The sequence below is a fragment of the Kogia breviceps genome, chromosome 1 (genome assembly GCF_026419965.1).
Source record: "Kogia breviceps isolate mKogBre1 chromosome 1, mKogBre1 haplotype 1, whole genome shotgun sequence".
In the NCBI taxonomy this organism is placed as follows: Eukaryota; Metazoa; Chordata; class Mammalia; order Artiodactyla; family Physeteridae; genus Kogia; species Kogia breviceps.
In genome coordinates, this window is record NC_081310.1 from 144,186,410 (window position 1) to 144,211,583 (window position 25,174).

General features: G+C 39.3%; 1 protein-coding gene across 1 annotated transcript in view; it reads right to left on the bottom strand.

Moving 5' to 3' along the window:
• Positions 1–25,174, bottom strand: part of IL12RB2 (interleukin 12 receptor subunit beta 2) — an 82,324-nt gene that overhangs the window by 47,661 nt on the left and 9,489 nt on the right. Inside the window, exons 2-8 of the mRNA XM_059075952.2 lie at positions 23,944–24,055; positions 21,932–22,219; positions 14,949–15,063; positions 13,855–14,039; positions 12,490–12,632; positions 11,013–11,163; positions 1,968–2,047 (exon numbers count right to left, since the gene is read on the bottom strand). Coding sequence (XP_058931935.1) covers positions 1,968–2,047; positions 11,013–11,163; positions 12,490–12,632; positions 13,855–14,039; positions 14,949–15,063; positions 21,932–22,219; positions 23,944–24,019 — 1,038 coding nt within the window. The 5' untranslated portion in view covers positions 24,020–24,055. The remainder of the gene's footprint in view (positions 1–1,967; positions 2,048–11,012; positions 11,164–12,489; positions 12,633–13,854; positions 14,040–14,948; positions 15,064–21,931; positions 22,220–23,943; positions 24,056–25,174) is intronic.

Below are 25,174 nucleotides of genomic sequence, written 5' to 3' on the forward strand. Positions count from 1 at the left end.
AACCGAAGAAGACTGCAATTATCAAAATCTGTCAAGCTAACCCCATCAGAGGACTTTATTACTCTGACTTCTGGTTTCATGCTCATCAGCTTCATAATTCCAAAACTGTTTATTTACCCTTAACTAGAAGAACTGTTGTAAAATGGATGTAAGTTTTGGGAAATAAAACCTCTTCTTATGAACATGCCAATCAGTAGCTCAATTCAAATAGTATTTTTTTGCACAAAGATGAGTCATGCTGTAGCAGAAAGAGCTCTGGATGGGTTTCAGTCCCAGCTCTGCACTTAGTAGGTGGGTGACTTTGAGAAGAACCTCCTTTCTTGGACTCTCAGTTTTTTCATGTGTTAGTGGGGATACTAGTATGTACCTCTTAGAGTTTTTGTAAGGATTAAGTGAAATGATAATGCCATTTTTCAGTACTCTGTCAAACTTTTACATTTTGTAATAACATTAGGCCTCATTGTTTTCTGGAAGGTTGTTCAGTTTATTACTGTTTTACTACTATTCATAAGGGCTGCTTTCTTTTCCTATTCCTATTATTTTCTACTATTATTAGTATTCCTGAGGTAGAGCAGCTTTTTTTCCATCCTTTCCCTTTTCAATGACCTTAGAAAACATATTCTTTTCCACTTGATTTTTTTTAACATCGTTATTGGAGTATAATTGCTTTACAATGGTGTGTTAGTTTCTGCTTCATAACAAAGTGAATCAGCTATACATATACATATATCTCCATATCTCCTCCCTCTTGCGTCTCCTTCCCACCCTCCCTATCCCATCCCTCTAGGTGGTCACAAAGCACCGAGCTGACCTCCCTGTGCTATGCGGCTGCTTCCCACTAGCTATCTATTTTACATTTGGTAGTGTATATATGTCCATGCCACTCTCTCACTTCGTCCCAGCTTACCCTTCCCCCTCCTCGTGTCCTCAAGTCCATTCTCTACATCTGTGTCTTTATTCCTGTCTTGCCCCTAGGTTCTTCAGAACGTTGTTTTTTAGATTCCATATATATGTGTTAGCATATGGTATTTTTCTCTTTCTGACTTACTTCACTCTGTATGACAGACTCTAGGTCCATCCACCTCACTACAAATAACTCAATTTCATTTCTTTTTATGGCTGAGTAATATTACATTGTATATATGTACCACATCTTCTTTATCCATTCATCTGTCGATGGACACTTAGGTTGCTTCCATGTCCTGGCTATTGTAAATAGAGCTTCAATGAACACTGTGGTACATGACTCTTTTTGAATTATGGTTTTCTCAGGGTATATGCCCAGTAGGTGGATTGCTGGGTCATATGGTAGTTCTATTTTTAGTTTTTTAAGGAACCTCCATACTGTTCTCCATAGTGGATGTATTAATTTACATTCCCACCAACAGTGCAAGAGGGTTCCCTTTTCTCCACACCCTCTCCAGCATTTATTGTTTGTAGATGTTTTGATGATGGCCATTCTGACTGGTGTGAGGTGATACCTCATTGTAGTTTTGATTTGCAAGAAACTATATTCTTAAACATCCACAGCTTTAATTTCCCCCCAAATGAATAAGTGAGGTTGCATGGTCACTGTTGGGCATATTGTATGAATCAGAAGAGAAGGTGTAGTGAGTGGGGTCAAAGGGTGGACGTGCTCGGGGATGGGAGGGAACCTTGATCCGACTGGAAGTGGGTGAGGGAAAGATGTGATTGTGTGGAGGCAGGAAGTGAGAGTTCTCACCCTTGTTTGGGAAAAATAAATGACACAGAATCAAGTATCATGAGGATCTGGCTGAGAAAATGAGCTCCAACACAGACTCTGAAGGCTCACACCAAAGCCACTATGGAAACAGAAGGTCTTTTTCTGGCCTTGAATCATTCAAATATGTAATTCTCTTCATATGTCAATTATATCTCAATAAAAACAAAACAGAAAACCCAAATCTATAATTCTCCTGAATTTTAAGTGGACACTGCAAACTTACCTTCCAGAAAAGAGAAATCTGTTGTCTATTGCAGTCAATGTGCTGTCTCATGTACCAGACATCTAATGTTCCAGTAGGCTCTGTTTTGAAGGGGAAAAAACCAGTTTCATATATACATATATATCTATACAATATGAAGACTTTGGAAATCAATTGGTTATTCATTAAATAATTCAGGGGGAGTAGGATTATAGGATAATTTCAATTTTCTTTGTGTCCCAGTATCTTCCTTTTTCTGTTGTTACACAATGAACATGTATATATCTTTGACTACCGAAGTCAGAGAAAACAAGGCTACCTTGAAGACAAATTTTTTTAAATGACAAGGAAATTAGATTCTTAACTTACTCTTAAAACATGTATTAGTAAAACAACTCAAAGAATGTATGTGTGGTTAATTCTTTTTTATTGGAATGCAGAAAGAATTCTCAACAGAAAAATAAACATAAATCATAAGGGAAACATTTTTTTGATCCCGTAAAAATACAAATGATGAACTTTGTGTTCATCTCCATTCCTGAATTTATGCTGGTGTATAATTATTTGGTTTTATGATCAGTAGACAATAATCTATTTGTAAGGAAGCCTGTCTCATTCATCTGAATACTCCTCATACCTAGCACAGTGCTTAGAATGTAACAGACTCCCAGTTACTCTTTGTTAAATGATGAATAAGCAAATGAACAAACCAGGCAATATTATCTACTTGATGCTGAAACACAGGCTGAACTCACAGAAGAAATAACCACCAATCCATAAGACGATGGTCAAATATTACCTAATTTAATTTGAGAAAGTCAATCGAACATACTTGAAAAGAAACTGAATAATCAACTCCTGTGTCTAAGAGTGTGAGTGTGTGAGTGTGTGTGTGTGTGTGTGTGTGTGTGTGTGTGTGTGTGTGTGTGTGTGTCTGTATGAATGGGTGAAGTAGTTTTATTTCTCCCACTGTCAGATTTGTTTTGATTTACAGCCAGGGTGTAAATCAGGCTTCAATTGCACCAGCCTTACTTGGGTAACAGTGACATTCAGAGTATATTAGGGTGAGGCTATCTTGGGGTTCCTTTTGGAGCAGCAAGTTCCATTTAATCAGATGGAAATTTCCAGAAACTAAGTCCCATCTGGAGAACAGAAGACAAACAGCCAGAGAGGGGAGAAGAGAAAGAAGGACAGGGAGGGAGCACATGTCCCAGCACATACTATGGGCAGGCCCTTTGTGAGCCCATTCAATTACATCTCCCGTCCTCCTCAGCCCCATGATGCACTAGCTTCCGTGCAGTGGTTAAAGTGTGAGCTCCAGAGCCAGACCGTCTATGGGCAAATCCCAGCTCTGTGATCTTGAACAAATGTTTACCATGTCCTCAAGCCAGGTTCCTCATCTGTCAAATGAGGACATTAATTCTACACATCAGATGGGGCTGTTGTGAGAATGTAAATGAACGGAAGAGTGCTGACACATGGTAAGTACTCAGTAAATTTTGCTGCTGTGTTTTCTTCCTTTGAGAACTGAAGTATTGAGAAGTTAAGGAACTTGATCAAGGTTCCAGAACTAATCATCGGAGAAGCCAGGCTTTGAACACAGCTCTGTTTTATCACGTAGCCTGTGCTCTTTGCTCTGCATCATGCAGTTGCCTGGCTCTGTGAAGGCTTATGACTTCTCTATAAAACTTACATCCTCCATCAGGTACACCTTTCTATTCTCTTCCTTTGTCACTTCCTCTTCCTGCCTCTCTCGCCTTTGTCTCTCTTTTTTTTATTTCTAAACGTTCACTTCTTTTCTTCCCCTTCTATTCCCACCAGTGGTAGTATTTACCCTTGCAGCCAGGAATTAGAAGTAAGAAATGTGTACAGAAGACATTCTGAAAGTGCTCTCAATCATTCAGGATTACAGGGACCCAGGAGTCAAGTTCAGAACTTTTGTTCTGCTAGTCCAGATGCATAAAAGGAAAAAAAGCACAGACAACAGAAGAAAAGGGGGCCTGACATTTATTAACCACCTACTATGTGCCAGGTAATCTTTGCACACCTTATATGCATGATCTCACTTAATCCTCACACAAGGCAGAGGGTACATGTGATTATACCTGTTTTGCAGCTGAGGACAAGGAGGGTTGACAGATGCTAAGTGATTTACAAAAAAAAAAAAAACCGTGGAGCTGGTAATGGCAAAGCTAAGAGCCGAGCCCAGGTATCACTGTCTCCAAAGACCCCGCTCGTCCATTACAGTCCACCATGTTGAGCAAAGATCTGAACACTCCACAAACTAGATAATCCAGACATTGACTACATAATCAATATTTGGAAACTTGGGTGTGCTCAGTGTCAAAGCCAGTGGACGTGTTCCATGGTGCTAAATGTCTTCCGTAAATTACATATTGGTAAGAAATTTAAAGGGAACACTCATTGCCTCATTGCCTCTCATTGTCACCCATTGCCTCTACAACCTACCAGATTATTACAGAGCTAAGAATCAAATTCTAGAGTCATATTTTCTTCAAAGGATAAATTGCAAGTGAAGCTGAAATTTTAATGGTGCCCACTTGCAGCATAAGCCTCTATGGGAGAGAAATCATTAGCCAAATCTGTATGAGTGTCAAGTGTAAAATTTCATGACCAGGAATGTCAAACCACTACTGCTTCGAGCAACTTAAGGGCTAATATTAGAGACAATCTTTGACATTCAATTGTCATAAAATCACTTGAAGTCCTAACCTCAGTGTTATCTAACAAAAGACAGATAAAACTATTATGGGTAGATGAGAAAAGGAAAGTCAAAGGTCCATATGTCCAAGTGACAAAAAAAAGATGGGTACAAATGATTAAAAATATGAATATTGAGAAATGGAAGTCAGTTCTCCTGAGATGAATGTACCTTCAAGGTAAAGGAAAAAAACATTGGGTTAAAGAGAAGGGGATCACCAATATGAAAAAAGAAGACATCCTAAATTAAGCAGAAGATCAGCTTAACTAACCTAACTGACCTCGAGGGTCCTTTCAACTCTAAATCCCAAGATTCTAGGATTCTATGAAACAGTACATGTGGTAAATAAATCAGGGCCAAGCCATGTGCTACTTCTGAGGTTAGCATCTGTCTCTGAAGCCAAGGCAAGTGCAAGGGCATGAACAAGAGCAATTGAATTGCAAGTGGAAAGCAATCTCTCCACAGAGATTTTAGCAGGCGGTGGAGTGGAGTAGAAAGATCTCTAAGAACAGTGAAAATGGAGAATTTAACACAAAGTAAATATGAAAAAGGAATATCTTGAGAGATTTCAGGTAATGGGCTAAATTGAACCCATGAGAATATTTTGGTCCAAACCATGCTCCAAGCAGGACAAGATAGAGCTAAGTCATTTGCCATAATGGTTCCTCCATGTCCACTCTTTGGGCTGTGATACGTTTCTCTAAAATCTAGTTTCAAATAACTCAAACAGATTTGCAAACACCCATTTGATCAAACAATTTTTTAGTGGTATACTCTTGCCTTTATATGTTACTACCTGCTATGTCTCCATGGGAAGCCCTACACAGATGCCCCTACCCTTCCTCCTCTTTGATAACTTTCAACACTTGGTTCACTCTCTCTTTCCACTCCTTTCTGTCACTATTTTTGGTGGCTCATCATCCACCCTGATGTTCTTTCCCAATGGCTTGTACTGTCCCTCCCCCCACCTGCTCACTTCCAATGATCTGATTCTCTCAACTTCTTCACTGAGCAAAAGGAAGCAATCAGACAGGGATTCCCTAATCTTTCCACCCTGGAAACTTTCAAACTTCCCCATCAATTCCCTAACACAGCACCCCTACTGATTTTACTGTGGATGAAGCATCCCCACTTCCATCGAAGACCAACCCCTTGAGTTCTGTATCCCATCCTCTTGCTTCATCAAGGATCTCTCTCCCACCGTTATCCTACCTCCTGTATCATTAATTTCTCCCTCTCTGCTGGGCCCTTATCATCACCTTGCAAATATACTGTATTATCTCTGATCCTAAAAGCAAAAACAAATAGGGAATTTAATACCACATCCTGCTCCAGCTACTGCCCAATATCTCCGCTCTCCTTCACAGAACTTCTTGAAGAGTTGTGAACTGTCACTGCCTTTATTCCCTCACCTAACATTCACTCTCAAGCAATGCCAATTGATTCTGTCCCCATCACACTACTGATGCTGCTCCTGGGGCAATGAATGCTATTTTGCCAAATCTAATAATCACTTCTCTATTCTCATTTCATTGGATTTATTGGCAGCATTTGACATAGCTGAATACTCCACCATCTTTTTTTTTTTTTAAAGAAACATAACCTTTCAACATCCAGATCACAAGTGAAGAGCTTGTTTCTTAATAGAAGCAGAAAAATTTTTCATCCATACTAAAGTCAATGGAGGCCTCATGTTAGAGTGCCAAGGGAAAAAAGTGAGTTGCAAAAGATTACATACACATATAATTTTGATTAAGCTCAAAAATAAGCAAAACTAATCACTGTTTAGAAATACATACATTTCTGAAAGCTACAAGAAAAAGTATGAGGATGATATAAACACACAGTCCAGAATAGTGGTTACGTATAGTGAAGCGTGACACGGTAAGAATATATTGGTAATTTTATAGCATTTAAGCTGAATGGTGGGTTTCTAAATGTTCATTTTATTGTTACGCTTTGTAATGAGAAAGTAGCTTGAACTAGGATAGTCAGAGAAGCAATGGAAAGAATGAATGCATTTTGAATATGTTTTAGAAGAGTCAACTGCTGGTATGAGGGGATAGGAGAAAAGGAGAAGTTAAGGATGATTTCTGCATTTTTGACTTGAGTAGCTAGGAAGATGGTGGTGTCAATTACCATGATAGGAAAAACTGAAACAGAGGCATTTTGGAAACATTTTGCTTTGGAGAAAAAAATAAAAGTATCTGTTTAGGCTATCTGAGGTTTAGAATGTCTGTTGACATCTAAGTGAAGATATGGAATAGGTGATTGGAACACAAACCTGAAGTTCTGGAAAGAGTCCAGGACAGAAACTATATTCTCTCTTTCTCTCTCTCTTTACCTACCTATCTAGTTTTAGAGCCATGAGACTGAATGAGGTCAGCTGGGAAAAGAAGGGGGTCCAATATAAAGCCCTACAGATTGAGATTAAAAAGAGAAAGATGGCCAGCAAAAGAGACAAAGAAGAACTGACCAACATGGTAGAGTAAAAACCAGAAACAAGGGATTTCACAGAATTCAAGAGAATCAAGTACTTCCAGGAGGAAATAGCTCTTTTCTTCTACTGCAATAACCTTGGAGACCACATGTTCCAGATGGAGGAAGGCCACAAGATTCCCTTTGCACTTTGCAGGTTTTTCTTGGTGTCATCTCTTCCAGGAATCTTTCCCTGATGTTCCAAGATAGACTATAAGCTCTTGAGTCTGAGGATCTGACTGGTTATCATTATGTCTGAGCACCTGGCATAGTTCTTAATATACATACATTCCTCACAGATCATCCAGAGAAGTATTTTTTCCCCCAGGGGCTTCTTTTGGAGGGCTTCATGGAAAACATTTCTTCCCATTTGGGTGATCACTACCTTGTCAAATAGTTAAGCTCAGGCATTTACTTCTTCCAGGATAGGTGTTGGGCTTAGAAGAGACCACAAGAAGAAGAAAAAAGGGTACGGACACTCACTGGATCTAAAACATAACATTTTCCCTCTAATGAAAATGTTTGTAGGTAAATCCCTTTAGAAGGTAAAGAACCATTCATTCTCATTTCCTGAAGCCTTAGGCAAAAAGATGCAAGTATAATAGTTTCAAGTTTAGCTGGTTTAGGAGTCAGCAATCTATGGCCCATGGACCGAATCTGGCTGATTCCTTATTCCCTGGTTTGGTATAGCCAGTGAACTAATAATAATGGTTTTCACATTTTTAAATGGTTGAAAACAAGTCAAAAGAAGAATCATTTTTAGTGACATGAAAATTTTATAAAATTCAACTTTCAGTGTGCAAAAATAAAATTTTGGACACTGCTTTGTCTATGTATTTGTATACTGTCAATGGCTGCTTGCCTGTGATAATAGTAGATTTTAGTAGTTGTGACAAAGATCATATGGTCTGCAAAGCTGAAAATATTTACTATATGGACCTTTATAGCAAATGTTTGCTGACTCCTAAGCTAGACTTACCATCTTGCTTGCTAACTAAGATGGTAAAATAACCTCTAGTATTTAATTGTTCACACCTAACTTATCCTAGCGATAGTTCAAAATCACAAATGAATGAATAATTGTCTAGCTTCTTAATGTGAAGATGGGTGGCTGCAGCTGGTAGCCCTGCATTTTCTCCCTCTTTGGGATCTCTCACCAATCACCTATGCCATCACCACAGTGGGAGAGGAGGACTCCTTTGCTGCTCTGGCACTAGTATAAGCATTTAACACTTCCTTTATTAATTGTCCACAGTCACATTTAGCAAGACCAAACATATAAATAAGACTGAAAAATGGTGAATGAACAGACAGAAACACCTAATTGATAATACAGCTCTAAGGAATGGCTCATTCATCTTTATTTTGGAGTCGCCTCCTGGGCGTTCAAAATGATGAGGAAGTGCCTTCCCCCCAACGCCTGGGCATATTCTCAGGCATGTTTGGACACTATGCAGCCCAAATTCAGACTGTTTTCCCACTAGAAGTAAAATATGATTGCTTGTTTCCCAGTATCAGGCCCACTCATGGTTACTGATTGCTGGACTGTCCTCCTAAACATAAGAAAGTTATCTCTTTCCTTCCACCCCTTACTTAGTTGTCATTTTAAAAGTGTTTTTCATGGAGGACCATGACAAGAGTTGAATTTAATGACATGGGAAAGGGCCATATGGAGTGAATAATACCCTCATTCTCTGCTGGAGTACTATAAATAACTGTGACCAATCCACCAGGAGATAACATATTGCTCTGTTTTGAGTAGCCAAGGCTGCAAAGAAAAAGCTCTATCATAAGATCATTCAGTTTTAGACAGTAACTAAAAGAAAAAAGCTTACTAGTATTTTTTTTAATGCCAAGTTATATATGCGTACACATCTCAGGGGTTAAAAGGAAGAAGTGTTAAAAAAATTTCACACCTTTTAGGTTTACATCAGTTGGTGTTTCATACAGAAACTGATGACAGGAACAGTGGTAAGAGGTGAAAACGTGAAGCTTAGAGTAAGAGAAAAGAGATCCTACAACAACCCGCAGAAAGATCAAACACAAAAAAGGGAGATTCAGACACTGAAAGGAAACCAGCAGAGCTTGGTAGCGTGGTGTATCTCAGAGAATGGGTTTCTCTCTTTATGAATGTTTGAAATTACTCTGAATAAGCCAGCTTCCTTGGTTCAATTCATAACCATCTATGAGTTCATAACCGTAACAAGTTGCTGCACTCATTGTTATGATGGTGGTTTATTTTATAGGATATGAGAAAGTTACCATCCTGCATTGATGGGTTTTTAGTGCAACAGATAGACACTTGAAAAAAAAAGAAAGAAAGAAAAACCTTTTCACACATCTCTAAACGGGTCATTATCAAGTGTGAGTAAAAATGACAAGAATTTACAAGCCCAGAGTTTCCCTAGTTTATACTTTAGCTTAATGTGATATAACTTAAAAATTTTCAGCCTATTTACTACCTTGGACTTGGACATAAAATATGGCCCGTTTCCAAGAATTTTATCTGTACTATGTATAAATAAAGTCTAAAAATCCATGAGGTATTTTTTAAATGCATTACTTTGACATTGTAATTAAAGGATAATAAGAGTAAGCTCCAGATTATAAAAATGACACACATTTAAACAGAGAAAAAGTGGCTCAACATTAATTTAAGAGATTTTTATCATAAAATGAGGGGAATAAATTATAATTTGCTGAATGAATTCATTTAAAAATATGTTTTAAAATAGCGAAATGCAATTATTGTCAGAAGAAAGGAAGAGTATACAGTTATTATACAATTAATATATTATTTACTTTATTAATAGTTTATATCCTTGAAAGTCACTGGAGTATCACTGATACGTGTCATCAGTTACCAAAAATCACTAGTAGCTCACAGAAAATGAATGTAACTTAATCATTAGGCTAGTTTACATGCACACATATCTATGTTTCACAAATAAGGATTTAGCTTTTCTGACATTAGTGCTTCAAAATCTCCAGATAATAAAGTAACGGATTATATGTCAATTATTTTTCCTCTGAAACAAATTTACATAAATTATGAAGCTGTATACTGTATCACTAACTGAGTGCTTTTGAAAACTAATATTCAGATGGCTATTTCTTATGTCTCAAAAGATTTAGTATTGTCATAAAGTTCATATAAGCATTTTTGCTTTTTCAATTATACTTCAATAAAATTGTCTTCCCAATAATTACCAAAAAGAAAAGTCCATCAGACTTAAAAATATATTTGATCTCCTCTTTATAGCTATGGGCAGTCTAGTGGTACTCATGTGAGCAGTGAGTATCAAAGGTTTGAAGAAGTGCAGTGCTGTAACATTTGGAGGAGAGAAGATTGCCAGATGTTAAACTTTATTTTAAAATGTTGTCTCCAGAGGCTACCTTTTTTCAAGCTTTTAGTATGGCTTATAAAGCCATATTAATTTTCATAGAATCCAAAGGGTAAAATGTATCAAGGTTTAATGATAAAGGAATGAAATTAATTACTGGTTGCAGCTTTGTGGAATACGAGAAAGTAACTGAGAAAGTAAGTGTAATAGAAATAAGAGATATAATCAAACATTACTGAGGCATAAACTTGTAACCAGCGTGATAAACGTGTGGCAAACAGGAGTAGGAATTACCTAATGTAAAAAAATTTTTAGCAATATAAACATATCTCCCTGGACAGCTTCAATACTTAAGTCAATGTCAAAATGAGCTTGTTAATTAATGCACTCATACTTTTTGATTCAGTATCAGTACTTTAGAGATTCTATTCCAAGGAAATCATTACATCTTCCTCTCTCTCTCCTGTCTTTCCTCCGCTCTATCCACCTCCCTCCCCTCCGTTTCTTTTTTTAGATACATACCTTCTTCTGGTGTTTGTGTTCTCAATGATTCACTCCAATCACTCCAACTACCTTTATAAAGATGTAACTTAGAGGAAACCTGAAATTCATATTCTGTAAAGGGTTTCAGATCCAGCAAATCATGTCTTCCTTTGGCATTTGTGGCATTAACCTTGAATCCAACAAGATTTGAAAAAGTGCCTGTTAATACTAAATTAATTTAAATAAAGGTAGGAAAACCAGACCAGATAACGCTTTTTACTTTTCAAATCTGTCATTCAATAAGAAGAAATATCAATGACTGGGTTACTGAATACACGTGATGTTAATCTGAAACAATAGCTTCTCATTAATAAAACAAAAAACTCCTGGGTCTAAGAATCCATCTATATGGATTCCAAGGGGGATCCTGAAACCAGTTGAAAAACAAGATTGAAAACTACCAGTTTTCAAAAGGGTCTTGAAGAAGCTTGTTTCTACGCTAGAGATTATTCTTTACTTGGTTACAACTAGAATGTGATGAATGTTTTAACACAGACATAAAACTGATTCCAAACAGAAAAATTTAATTATATAAGAAAATTATATAAGAAAAATTTAATTATTATACCTCTCTACATGTGGAACTGATCCTTTGTTATTATTATAAGCCATTATATTTTACAAAAATACAGGGAGGAATTATAATCTTTCTTTTTTTTTTTTTTTTTTTTTTTTTTTTGCGGTACGCGGGCCTCTCACTGTTGTGGCCTCTCCCGTTGCGAAAAACAGGCTCCGGACGTGCAGGCTCAGCGGCCATGGCTCACGGGCCCAGCCGCTCTGCGGCACGTGGGATCTTCCCAGATCGGGGCACGAACCCGTGTCCCCTGAATCGGCAGGCGGATTCTCAACCACTGCGCCACCAGGGAAGCCCTCTTTCATTTTTTATTGTAAAAAATTTAATGTTTAGGGAAATCCCTAGTGGTCCAGTGATTAGGACTCCGTGCTTTCACTGCCAAGGCCCTGGGCTCAATCCCTGGTAGGGGAACTAAGATCCCACAAGCCATGTGGCATGGCAAAAATAAATAAATAAATTAATTAATTAATGTTTACTATTACATCAAAGTGTGAAGCTTTATCTTTGGAATATTCAATTCAGATAAGCCTCTCTGAACATTCACTAATATTTCTCTTTCTAATATGTTAAAAAAAATTACTAAAAAGTAATAATGGGGTGGGGGTAAAATAATAAGGAAAAAGGACTCACTAGAAATAAATTGTAGAAAATTAATGTGAATTTACAGAAGCATTTGGCTTAAAAAATTTCGGAATCAGTGATCAAATTTTAAGATATTTCTTAATAAACAGAAGTGTAAGTGACTGGTATGTCTCAAATGTGTATGTGTACTTTTGGGCTAAATATTCTTAAACTCCATATTTTGCTGGTATGAAAAGAGAGATCTGGGCATTGCTACTAAGAACCCCTCCCTGGCTTCCCCTTCACTCTAGAGACCATTACCATATTCCAGGACCTGCTGTTAATAGGCCGATATCTGAGTCGATTAAGCAGCACCAGCCCCTCATCTCTCCACTGAAGGGTACACCTGCTCACGGAAGCGTTTACAAATTTGATTCTGATGTCCCACGGAGGAAGAGGCCTCACTGGTAACCAGGATAAAAAAAAGTGTGATTCAGGCTGCATAATTGGAAATTGTCTTATGTATTGACATGGGCTGATAAAGAGTTGAACAAATCTCATTTCTAAGATACATGGCCACTAAACTTGGTGAAATAGACATGAGAGTAGTCCCTGGCTTTTAGAAAGAAGAAAAAGTTGGATTCACTTCTAAATCATTAAAGTAATTCCCTTTAATCTACCCTCATTTTTACTAGATAAACTATGATGAACATCAGTAATAATTTCGATTCCATTTAATTCAATGATTTAAAGAAAACCAATGTGCCCAAACCCAGGAGTTCCAGTGGCTGAGAAGGTGGAGGTGTGGCTAGTGGTGATCACCTGAGAAGGAGAAGAAATATTGGTAGGAAAGGCCATAGGAAAGACAGCAACAGAGGAATAGGAGAGAAGAATAAGAGGGAAAGAAGGTGGCTAGAGATGATCAATGTAAAGAGATGGAAGGGAGAATGGGCAGAACTTTGATAGGAAAATGTAGAGTAGATACCGATGTTCAGACTCACAGTTAGCAGTATGTGTGCAAAGAGGTGCTTTGGGAAGAGAGAAGAGAGACACATAGTGTGAGGCTAGAACTTCAGGCAGGCCTGAAGCCCAGTCCTACATGGGATGTTCAGACCTTGGGAATGCCTGGGATTGGCCTCTGATTCAACTGGGCCAATTACATTTGCTCAGAAATGTGCTGGGACTGGCTCACTCCAGCTCCCAAGCTGATGAGAGGGGTGGAGGTAGGTATTCTCTGAGGAAGATGGATTGGTACAATGATACACTTTCTTTATAGGTGGCACCTGGCTGCTCTAGCCCTGCAGGCCCACATGCAGCCTATCTCAGAACAATGGAGTAGCCATGGGGGTGAAAAGACACCTGAATAACCTCACATGACCCTTGCCTCAGTCAGATAGTATCACTGGCAGCCAGTGCCTTCATGGGATTTGAAGCCAGGGGGCTCTTATTTCTCCAACAGAGAGAATAATGTTGAATATCCCATTTTGAACATCTCTCTATAGCTCTAGAGACATACATCCTTTTGCTTGCATCAAAGAAACATCTATCCTGAGCCTATGCCTACTGGCCACTTTCCATGAACCACTGTCCCTTTTGAAACAATCACACATAGAACATTCAAGTTATTTTAAAAATAATATTCACGTGCTAAAGATTGACACCTACAAAAAGTGAAATAATACATACTTATGTCCAACAATGTGAATGAGGATGGAAATGAAGACGCACTCCCAAGACTATTGACAGCAGTAACCTTGGCTGTGTAACTAGATTCAGGTGATTCAGGGGTTAGGTTAATTCCAAGGTCCAAATGATCACAATAGTGATCATTACATTGCTTCTGCCAAGTTAAATTTTTTGGTCCATTTAATCTGTAAATGAAAGACAATTGTGTTTAGCAAGATACTTTATGTGCTGTTGCCTTCTTAGCACAAAGAAACAAAATGTTCATATATTTAAAATTCCTCACATTTTTAAGGTCAGTTTTACTACTAGCGGATACACAATGGGAATATTTGTATTCTGTGGTCATAAATAGGACCGTACTTCACCCCTCTCTTTTTTTTTTTGGTAGGACTGAGACTTTTTGACATTCGTATGGATGAGTAACCATCTCTACACTGCCTGAATTCCCCAAACCCTGGCTGACATCTTAGCTCCTTAGGACAGATCCAAGCACCCAAAGGATCCATGGCCACCTTGGCATTTACTGCACAGAAATGCCAGATGCTAGCACAGACCAGAACCCTGAGACCCACTGCCTTTTCCTTATCTCCTACTCACTTAGGCATAGTGCTACCAGCAGGATCTTTGAAAAAGATTACAGAATCAACTCCAAGGGAAAGAATCTCCCAGACTCTCTCTTTTTATGAACACTCAGGTCAGGTAAAGGTGATTTAAAAAGAAACTCCGCCAAGGCTAATGGAAAGCTACTACAAAAAAGAGTTTATTTATAGACTCTAAGAGTCTATACCATGACCCTAAGAGTCCACAACTTCAGAAAAGGGAAGGGATATAATGCAGCCAGTTTAATCCTATAGAGCAGGGAAGAATGTCTACAACGTGGGCCTTGGATGCCCTGAAGAGAACTCTGAGTTAGTCACACTTTAGATGAATAAACCAGTTTTACTTGATGAACACTAGAATTTTTTTAAAGTATCTAATTATCTAGAGGTGTTTATTGCTTCTTCTCTCTGGTAAAACTAGAACTGTTCGATACTTCTAAATGTCATGTAAGAGAAGACCTACCAAAAAAGCTGCAAAAATACAGTCTCACTCACTGTAAAGTATAGGCAGTATACAGGTGGGTGTCTTGTCCTCTATCCCAGGTGCAGCCCACGGTCCCACGTTCTCCCTTCTGTATACAAGATAAGTTTTGAGGCTGTTCTGGAACAACTTTAAAAATAAATAACAAAACCACCTATTTTAAATAGCACACAGGTGATACTTCAATTACATTGTTATTATTTGCCAACAAGATAACAATACTTCCCCTATATCTCCTATACCCAGAGGAGCTGGGAGCTATTTCAGATCCCATGAAGTTCAAATTTGCCTCCTAGGCATGAATGTCTTCTAATAACAATGGCAATAATAGTGAATATGGATCAAATAATTATTATATGCCAAGTCCTATGCTCAGTGTTTTATGTGTGGTTTTTCTCAATTGGAAATCATAGCAGCTATATCAAGTACCTACTATTATTATCCTCATTTTATCAAAAAAGAAACTAAGACTTAGAGATGAAGTATCTTGCCCAAGATTACAAAACGATGAAGTGGCAGAATCAGGTCTCCAGCCCAGGAGTGGCTGACTTGAATCCAAGCCTTTCACCACCATATTTTACTGTTCTCCCTGACAGGTGAACATCCAGTGCTAGCTCCATTACCCCAGGTGATGATGAGTTTACTTTTCTAGAATGAAGCCCATTCAAATATTAGAAACGTTTAAAACTGAGGGGCTTTCTTTCTCCATTGACCTCAGATTTGTTGCCAAGGCACTTTTACCCACTGGCCCTTAGTCATGTCTTCCTGCGCTGTACCACCTAAATCTAATTTCTGCAGCATCACTTGGAGCACTTAATGAACCTGTATAAATTAATTCTTTATGTACACAGACATTGAGAACCTTCCATGGGCTAGGCAGTGTTAGCTGTGGAAATGCAAAGGTGAACAAGGCAGGCATGGTCCCTTCTATCATAAGCTGTGTATTTTTAAATGAAACCATTTTATAGTCAAAGACAGAACTCAAAGCTAGGAGTTTCTCAGATTTAACGGAGATAAGAGAAAATACTCTGTTACTGGGTCATCTCATTCTACCCTAATACTGAGACACAGATGTAGACAGAGGCTTCCTTTGGGTGAGATAAAACAAGGGTACCACCAAAGCCCTAGACACTGTCTGCTCAGAAAAAAAAAAAGCTGTAATTGATGGAATAAAAGCTTTTTTTGTCCTTAGCACACACCATAGATCTGGGGACAGTAACTACCCACTGTGTGATCTTGTGCCCAGATGATCCACTGTGCCCAGATGAGCTTCTCAGAGCTTCAGTTTCTTCATTTATAAAGTGAGTATAATAATATGTAGCTCATAGAGTTTTGTTTAATGGAATAATAAACTCTTTTCCTAGGATAACAGACTCATATGTGTATATATAGATATACATATATACATGTATACATTTATATATACACTTTATACATCTGTATATACAACCACTTATGACTAATACTATGTTAACTTTTCATTGTATGTACAACTTCTTGTTTATCTTGGAGGTAGTCATTTTCTTGTTTTTTCATTTCTTTAGTTTCCTTATTATTAATATAATTCCAAACTTTCAAGTCAATTATCTGAATCACTGTTCAACATACTCAGAAGCACTGAGAATTCTATTAGTTTCATCTGCTTGGAGACCAGTTTCCTGGAGCCTTGTGAACGTTCCAGTAAGATGGGTTTGCCTCTATGCCTGTACACAGCTATCTTTCTGGAACTGCCAGCCCTCAGTGTCCTGGAAATTCCTTCTCTTTTTATTCCCTGTGTTGGATCTCCTGTTTCTTAGATCCAATGCTTTCTTCTTTCTTGATTTAATTACTTGTGTCGGTGGAGTATATCCTCCAGTAGTTCCCTGGGAAAGGTTGTAGGAGAGGAAATATTTTGAACATGGCTAAGAATGTCATTATTCTACCTTCACACTTGACTGATACTTTGGCTGAGTATAGACTGTGCTTAATGGGGTCTCTTTTCTTTCATTCTTATGGATTCTCAAAGAGTTCATAACTTCTGGGAACTTTTATTTTGGGAAATATTTTTGAATTATTTCTCTGATAATTCTTATCTCTTTTTTCTTTCTAAAAATTCCTAGTTTCATAGGTTGGACCTTTCTCTCTAATTTTGTATTTTATCTCCTATATTTTAAAACTCTTGATCTTTTTGCTCTACTATGAGGAAAAAAACCTCCTCAGTTTACATTTCTTCCCTCCTATTGAGTTTTTCATTTCCACTTATTTTTTTTGGGGGGGGGATGTTTTTTATTCTCTGAATATTTCCTTTTTAATTTTATTTATTTATTTATTTATTTGCAGTACGTGGACCTCTCACTGTTGTGGCCTCTCCCGTTGCGGAGCACGGGCTCCGGACGCACAGGTTCAGCGGCCATGACTCACGGGCCCAGCCGCTCCGCGGCATGTGGGATCTTCCCGGACCGGGGCACGAACCCGTGTTCCCTGCATCGACAGGCGGACTCTCGACCACTGCGCCACCAGGGAAGCCCTGAATATTTCCTTTTTATAGCATCCTATTTTTGTTCTACATGCAATATTTGCTCTTAATTCCTAAGTGTATCAAGGATAGATTTTGTTTCTTAACATTTCTTCTCCCTGAATACATCTGTTTCTTCCACTTTGCTTCTATGCTTTGTTCCACATGTTTGTTTTGGTTTCTGTTCTCCATGTTAGGCATTTTCCTCAGATCCTTGTTTTCTTTGTTTTGTTTTATTTTTTTCTTTTTGGCCACCCTGTGTGGCTTGTGGGATCTTAGTTCCCCAACCAGGGATTGAACCCAGGCCCTTGGCAGTGAAAGCGCTGAGTCCTAACCACTGGGCTACCAGGAAATTCCCGGATCCTTATATTATTACTCATATATAGGAGGGGGAATGCTACATTATAGATTGGAGCTCTGTGGGTATGTCAGTTGAGGGACATTTGTTGACTCTGGGTTTCACTCCAGGGTGATCTGACTAGGGTTTCTTAGGAACCTCTATTGCAAATAATTTTAGACATTTCCTCTTAGCCTGGTCTGATTTCCAGAAAAGGATTTTCTAATCTGCCAGGAGGAGGGTACAGGTCTGAAGGGAGCTATATGCCAATGTCCTTTTCATCCGTTTTTCAGTATGTACTACAAATCTCAACTGAATGGGCTGAAACTAGTTCAGTGGCCCTCTGATACCAGGCCTCCAGGGCTCTGCCAGTGTAGAAAAGCAGCAAGTAACTGGATACATGAAATTGGGAAGGGAATCTGAGAATCTGTTTTTTAAATAGATTTTTCAATCAAAATCTCCCATTTTTATCCCCACTGCTACCCTCACTCCCAGCAGTATATGGTATCATCAATTTCTGTCTGTCTGGGGTGGGAGCTTCTGCATTAAATCAGGTTGCATCTTGAAGTTTCTCATTGCCAGCTGTAGGCTAAGCTAATTATCACTGGCCCACCTGTTTTCCAGCTTCCAAAACTTTGTTGCTGTGTCTCCCCTCCCATTCCTTTTGTCCTTTAGGGTTTGTGCCTCTAGAAAACTTTTTTTTTTTTACTGCATCTTGGCTTTATTTCACAAGGAATGAAAGTAAATGCATGTGTTCAAACCACCATCATTATTCTAAAGCTTCATACGGTCTTTTGATGACCAAATGAGATAAAGTACTTTGCACTTTTGCTTAATGAAAAAGTTAGTCTCACCCTCACCTTTACTCCTAAAAGTCTGCAGAACATCTCATTTTAAAGACCACAGCTCTTACCCACAAATCAAGTCAACTTTCTCGGTGTGAGTTCCCTGGACCATGAAATCAAGGTGTCTACTTCAGCCCAGGACTTGGTTTGGGCAGAGACTGTCTGTCCCAGGAGAAACCAGATGTGAGTCTCTTCAATACAAATATATAATAGCTGATGCTAAGGAAAGGTCAGAAATCAAAGTCTCTGAAAATTAAAATGGTTTACCATGTAATGAATCGTTATGCGTATTATGCTTGTTATTACTAAGAGCCCTAATTACTATGTGAAATAAAAAGTCTTAGAAAAACAGCTTTCAGAAATATCAACAGCTAAACATATATTGAAAACAACTAAGCAAGGATCTATTGTCTTTCATTTATTTCCTTGATTGTCTAAATAGTTTGTGGCCCAATCCTCTGAGGTTACGTAGAGCACTGGTTGAAGGCTTAAAGTCCATTTACCCATTGCCAGTTCTGAAGAGCCAGTCCACTTTATGACAGGCCCGCTCAGAGTATGCAATGGTACTATGGGTTACTGCTGATCACAAAAAAGGAAATGGGCCGCTCACTCCCTCACTAGATAGGTTTAAGCTTACTACACTGGGTGAAACCGACATTCATTGTGTCTTTTCTTGGAATGACTAGCCATACTCAGAAAAAGGTGTTGCTTCCAGTCAGTCCTTCACCTCAAAGGTGCTAAACTTGTTCAAAGAGCAGCCATTTGATAGTGTGGTTACCACCTGAGCACGCTGCACAAGCAACATTCCAGCAGTGTCGCCCAGCTGAGCTGCACTGGGGCAGATACTCCTCACCATCTCCCTAGATCTCCTGATGCTGCAAACTGTCACAGATGCATCCACAACCTCTGGGTGGAAAAGTAAACAAATGAAAAGGGGTTGAATCACTCTCATGCACCTGAGCAAAGATAGGAAATGGAATGGAATGGCTTAAGGACATCTGCAAAGATACTGACTTTCAAGGCCATTGTTAGCCCCCTAAAAAAGGAAACACCTGCAGCACTGTGGACACCTGGAACTGACATCACAGGGCTGAGAATGTCTGATACCAATATGGTATGTTGGTCTGTAAGATGGAGAATTACCTGGATGAAATATTCAGGTGTTCTGAGGACAAGGGAGGTGAGGACTAATGGTGTTTTTAAGAAAAAAATTCATTTTGTCTAAAACCAATGCTTATACTTCCCTTCAAGTGAAACATGCTCAGCCGCTCAGCATGCTGCACACATGAAGAAAAGAGTAAAACCGATGGAACTGCAACCCTAGCGCTCATCACTTAAGTGCCTCCTATGTGACCGGTACTAGATTAAGCACTTTGCATACAAGGTGTCATCTAATCACTACAACCATCTTATGAGGTAGGTGTTAGTATCTTCATCATACAGATGGAGAAACTGAGGCTCAGAGAATTGAAATTGTCTAAGAGTCCACTGCTAGTGGCAGTGTTGAGATTCAAAGCCAAGGCACCTTTTACTACACCACTCTCAGCTATCAGAGCTGAGAGTACGTGACCCATAAGTGGTGTGAACAGGAGCCCCTGATCTGGAAGAGGAGTACAGGACCTAGTTTATGCCTCCGTACCCACAAATGATTTGCTTAGACATTTGCTTGGGGTTCTGCTCAGTGCTTGTGGTTGAGCTCCAGGAAGACCGCCTGGCACCAACCATCTCCTTATAGGTCACAGAGAAGAGGATGGAAGCCTCTTCCCTAGAAGAGGGAAAGAGACTCTTTCTATCCTGAAGAGTCTCATTGAGCTCTATATTACTCTTTTTATGAGAGGGACCCTATCCTTGCATCTTGGTCAGTCAGCCTACTGCAGCAATTTCTCCCACTCTTCTTATGCCTCTCACCTGCCCCTTCGGAGCTTCCCTGAATCCACAGAGGCACAGAGTGCCGTGGGGTCGCTCAGGGCCTATGTATGCTCACTGGCTTGCTGGGCTGGGCCTTTAAGGCTGCAGGCTACAGGCTGCAGGAAGGTGTGCTGTTGGCTCACCCTGTGCACTGTGGCTCAGGCTGCAGACGCCAACTCTGACATCTTAGTTCTTACTCCCCACGGCTGCGTGGAGGGACCCACAGTGCAAGCCAGCAGTGCGGGGGAGTTGGTGCTCTGTGGGTGAACTTTGACCGATGGCAGACTGTTAATTCTCTCACCTGTCACTCTACTTCTATATGTTCTTTCTGGGGATGTCACTAGTGACCAAGAAACCAGCTGTATCTTCTGTTGATGCCAAGGCCAGCTCAGTAACTTAACCACCTCGTGTTTGCTCTGCTCCTTTCCTAGTTCATGCCCTCACTCTTGCTTCTCTAGAACTGTACAACTCCCCTCCCCCCATGAAGTCTTAGCACATCAGTTTTGTCTCAGGCAGTTTTCTAGAAAACCCAGGAAAAGATACTAAGTATGATGATAGTTCTCTCTTAACCTCTGTTAAGTCTGATAATCAGTGGTCAGGAGTGAGGTGGATGGAAGAACTATTTTTTGTGCATTAAGTCAGAGAGAGAAGTGCTCGGCCTTGGGTATCAGCCTGGGCTGCATAAGTCAAAAGAGACATCTCTCTTCTTTTTAGGGGGCAGTGGCTTTGAACAATTCTCATAGGTCAAGAAGGCATGAAGACTCAGCTGTGGAGAGCAATTTTCCTGCCATTGGAGCCCATGGGCAATAGGTAAATGGTCTTAATGGACAAAAAGAGGAGAGAAAGAGAGAGGGGAGGAGAGGGGTGGAAAAGAGAGAAGAGAAGGAAGAGGAGACTTACTAAATGTGATCCCAGTTTTGTTGATTTCTGGACTTCTTACATTGAGGTGCTCATGTTACTATCAAGATTAAATATATATGGGACTTCCCTGGTGGCGCAGTGGTTAAGAATCTGCCTGCCAATGCAGGGGACACAGGTTCGAGCCCTGGTCCAGGAAGATTCCACGTGCCACGGAGCAACTAAGCCCGTGTGCCACAACTACTGAGCCCATGTGCCACTATTACTGAAGCCCACGTGCCTAGAGCCCATGCTCCACAACAAGAGTAGCCACCGCAATGAGAAGCCCGCACATCACAAAAAAGAGTAGCCCCTGCTGGCCACAACTAGAGAAAGGCCGCGCACAGCAACAAAGACCCAACGCAGCCATAAATAAATAAATTTATATTAAAAAAAGATTAAATATATCCTTGTGGTGGGAGAAGAAAGAACACTGTCTTCTACTTGGATTTCTGCGTAATCATGACAAATACCAGAAGATCACCAATTTTTAGGAACTCAGGATGGAATGCTCACCACCAACAGAGATCTCTGCCCCACATATTCGAATCTCGTCATTACCACTACAGGCCAGTTTGCAGACAAACAGGGTTGTACCCAGGGGAAGACCTGTGACTTGTGAGCTGAGGGAGTGACCATGCTGAAAATAGATTCTTCTGTCAAACTTGTAGAGGATTAACTTGTTAAAACTGGAGGATTGCAAGCAGCCTTGTTTGGTCTTCAAAGAGCACGAAATGTTGACAGCTGACCCAAGTGAAATTACATGGGAAGGCTGCACAGTCACATCCCCTCTCTTGCACACATCTGCAATAAGACACAAATGCAAAAGACATAAGATGGCATATAAGAAACCCATTGCAAGATGGTGGGTTTGTGTAATTCCCCAAAGCTGGATAAAACTAGCCCTGTCAAACGATGGAAATACACATAAGCTACATTGCTCTGGCTGTATTGGTGAAGCACAATGAGGAGAGAAGGCAACCGTATTAAAGTCTAACTGTATTTGAATTAAAATATACACCCTTCTCAAAACAGTAATACTATAACCAGAACTATAAATAGGAAAGTGGTGAGAAAATAGGGTTGGAGGAACATTCAGGAGCACAGTTCTAGGAAAAACCAATCTCTCTTATATGCAAATTATTCACCAGACTACTAAAAATTACTTCCCAGAATAAATCACATTTGTTTCCATCCCCATTTATGATTTATAACACTTACTTCAATACTCATACCAAAATGATTAACAAGCTATTAGAAATGTTTAAAAAGCTATTACAAATGTTAAAGGGCAGATTTGGGAATAATTCCCTCTCTTGCTATATTAGAGGTATAAAGTATGTGTAATCTATTATTTTATAGCAAAGAGAAAATATTTAGGGGCTCTGTATGTGTAGTTTGCATCAAAGATGGAAATTAGGTCTTACCATGGTATTCCTTCAAGATGTAAGACCCTAGGTAGGATGAACCATTGCCCAATACAGCTAATATGAAATCACATGAATGTATTCTTCTTTTAAAAAGAGTTCTCCATATTATTTTCTATATGCCAGGTCCCACAATAAACTCTTAAAGAGAGGTCATTCTTACTCTCCAGGAGGCTTTGTGTATGTAAATATGATAACTAATCAGAAATTAGCAGTTTGGGGTAGTACTCAGTACTGCTGATGAAAAAAAGAAAAAAAACCTCAGAATTATAGACTCACCTTGAATTTTTAGATGTGATATAAAGCCTCCACTGAAAGCCTTTTTTGGTAATTATCAGATTGCTTGGATCAACTACCATAACAAATTGGTAAAAAAGTTATTCAAATCAAATAAAGGAAATACTGGGCTTCCCTGGTGGCGCAGTGGTTGAGAATCCGCCTGCCAATGCAGGAGACACGGGTTCGTGCCCTGGTCCGGGAAGATCCCACATGCCATGGAGCAGCTAAGCCCGTGAGCCATGGCCGCTAGGCCTGCGTGTCCGGAGCCTGTGCTCCGCAACGGGAGAGGCCACAACAGTGAGAGGCCCGCATACCGCAAAAAAAAAAAAAAAAAAAAAAAAGGGAATTCTGAAAAGTTTCCATTTTTATTTTCAGAACTAAGTTTCTTTCTCTCTCTTATCTTACTTATATTTTTGTTTTCTGTTTCCTTGATCCTAATGGGCTAGAAAGTAAAAAATAAGATGCCAATAAAAACAGTAAAGAAAATGCCAGCCATTATTTTTTTAGCCGAGCTGAATCCATCCATGAATACCCTCTGTTAAAATGCACTATAATGTAAAACATTCATTCATGATGCCTAGCTTGATACCTAGTCATTTAGTTAAGAGGAAAAGATATCATTGGACTCTTAATCATTAGTATTAATGAAATAAAATACATATTAGTAACAGACATAGAACCAGACTTATCCACTTAAACTTGACAGAAGATTGATTACAAAAAACCAACTACCAGAACATTTACCACAAATGCATATTTCATCTATAACTGAGAATTTAAACCAAAAATCCCTCCACAGATTAGATTACAGAAATATCTTACCTATTTTTGCTTTAACTAACAGCCACATGATGATAAAAATAAGTGCCAATGAGCACCCATTAACTGTATGTGCCATGAACAGTCAACTCTGGAATACACCTCTGTATTTTTCCTTGTAAAAGAAGACAAATTCATTCATGTTAAATACTTTCAGAAAATACCAGAATCAATACTATTCAGAGGGCTTAAAATGCCCCTTTAATTTTCTTTACACTGTTAAGATTTTTTTTTTTTTAATGAAGTTTACCTTTAAAACTAGTAAACTGAAAATCTTAGCCACCTCTAACCCCCATGTCATTTAAGCTTCTTGGGGTCAGCAAAGGGTGGGGGAAGAGATCTGGCCTTTGGAGTCCTTTAGAACTGGTTTAAATACTTTGAGACTATTGGGCAAATTACTTAACCTTCTGAGCTTCAGTCTCACACAAAACTTTTTTCTTCCAAACAGGGCTGCATCATCAGAGTCAAACGCAGTAGTATTAAATTCCAGGAGTAGTGAGAATTTCTTTCTTTTTTTTTTTAATTTTTAAAATTTAAAGTCTTTTACTAAATTTGTTACAATATTGCTTCTGTTTTATGTTTTGGTTTTTTGGCCGCAAGGCATGTGGGATCTTAGCTCCCTGATCAGGGATGGAACCCACACCCCCTGCTTTGGAAGGCGAAGTCTTAGCCACTGGACCGCCAGGGAAACTCCAGTAGTGAGAATTTCTGATCTAGTTATGTGCTTCTGGAAGTAACAGGAGATTAAAAAGTGGCTCAAGGGCTTCCCTGGTGGAGCAGTGGTTGAGAGTTCGCCTACTGGTGCAGGGGACACGGGTTCGTGCCCCGGTCCGGGAAGATTCCACATGCCGCGGAGCGGCTGGGCCCGTGAGCCATGGCCGCTGAGCCTGTGCGTCCGGAGCCCGTGCTCCGCAACGGGAGAGGCCACAACAGTGAAAAAAAAAGTGGCTTATAACCCCACACCTCCCCCCAACCAAGAATTTAGTAAAAGATTGATCCTTTTGGCAGTAAGAAAAGAATTCCAAAGGTTCTTAGGGGGCTGTTTGGGTTTTCTATAGAAGTTCAATTACGTTTGTTTTCTTGTTTATTCATTATTTATTTATTTTACTGAGTATTTTTATCTTGAATGATTTGGAAAATGCAAGCTGGTGATTTCTGTTTGTTTCTAAGTTTAAACTTAAGGAATGGCTTTAGAAAATCCCTAAATTCTATTAAAGGTGGGCCAGAAATTCAT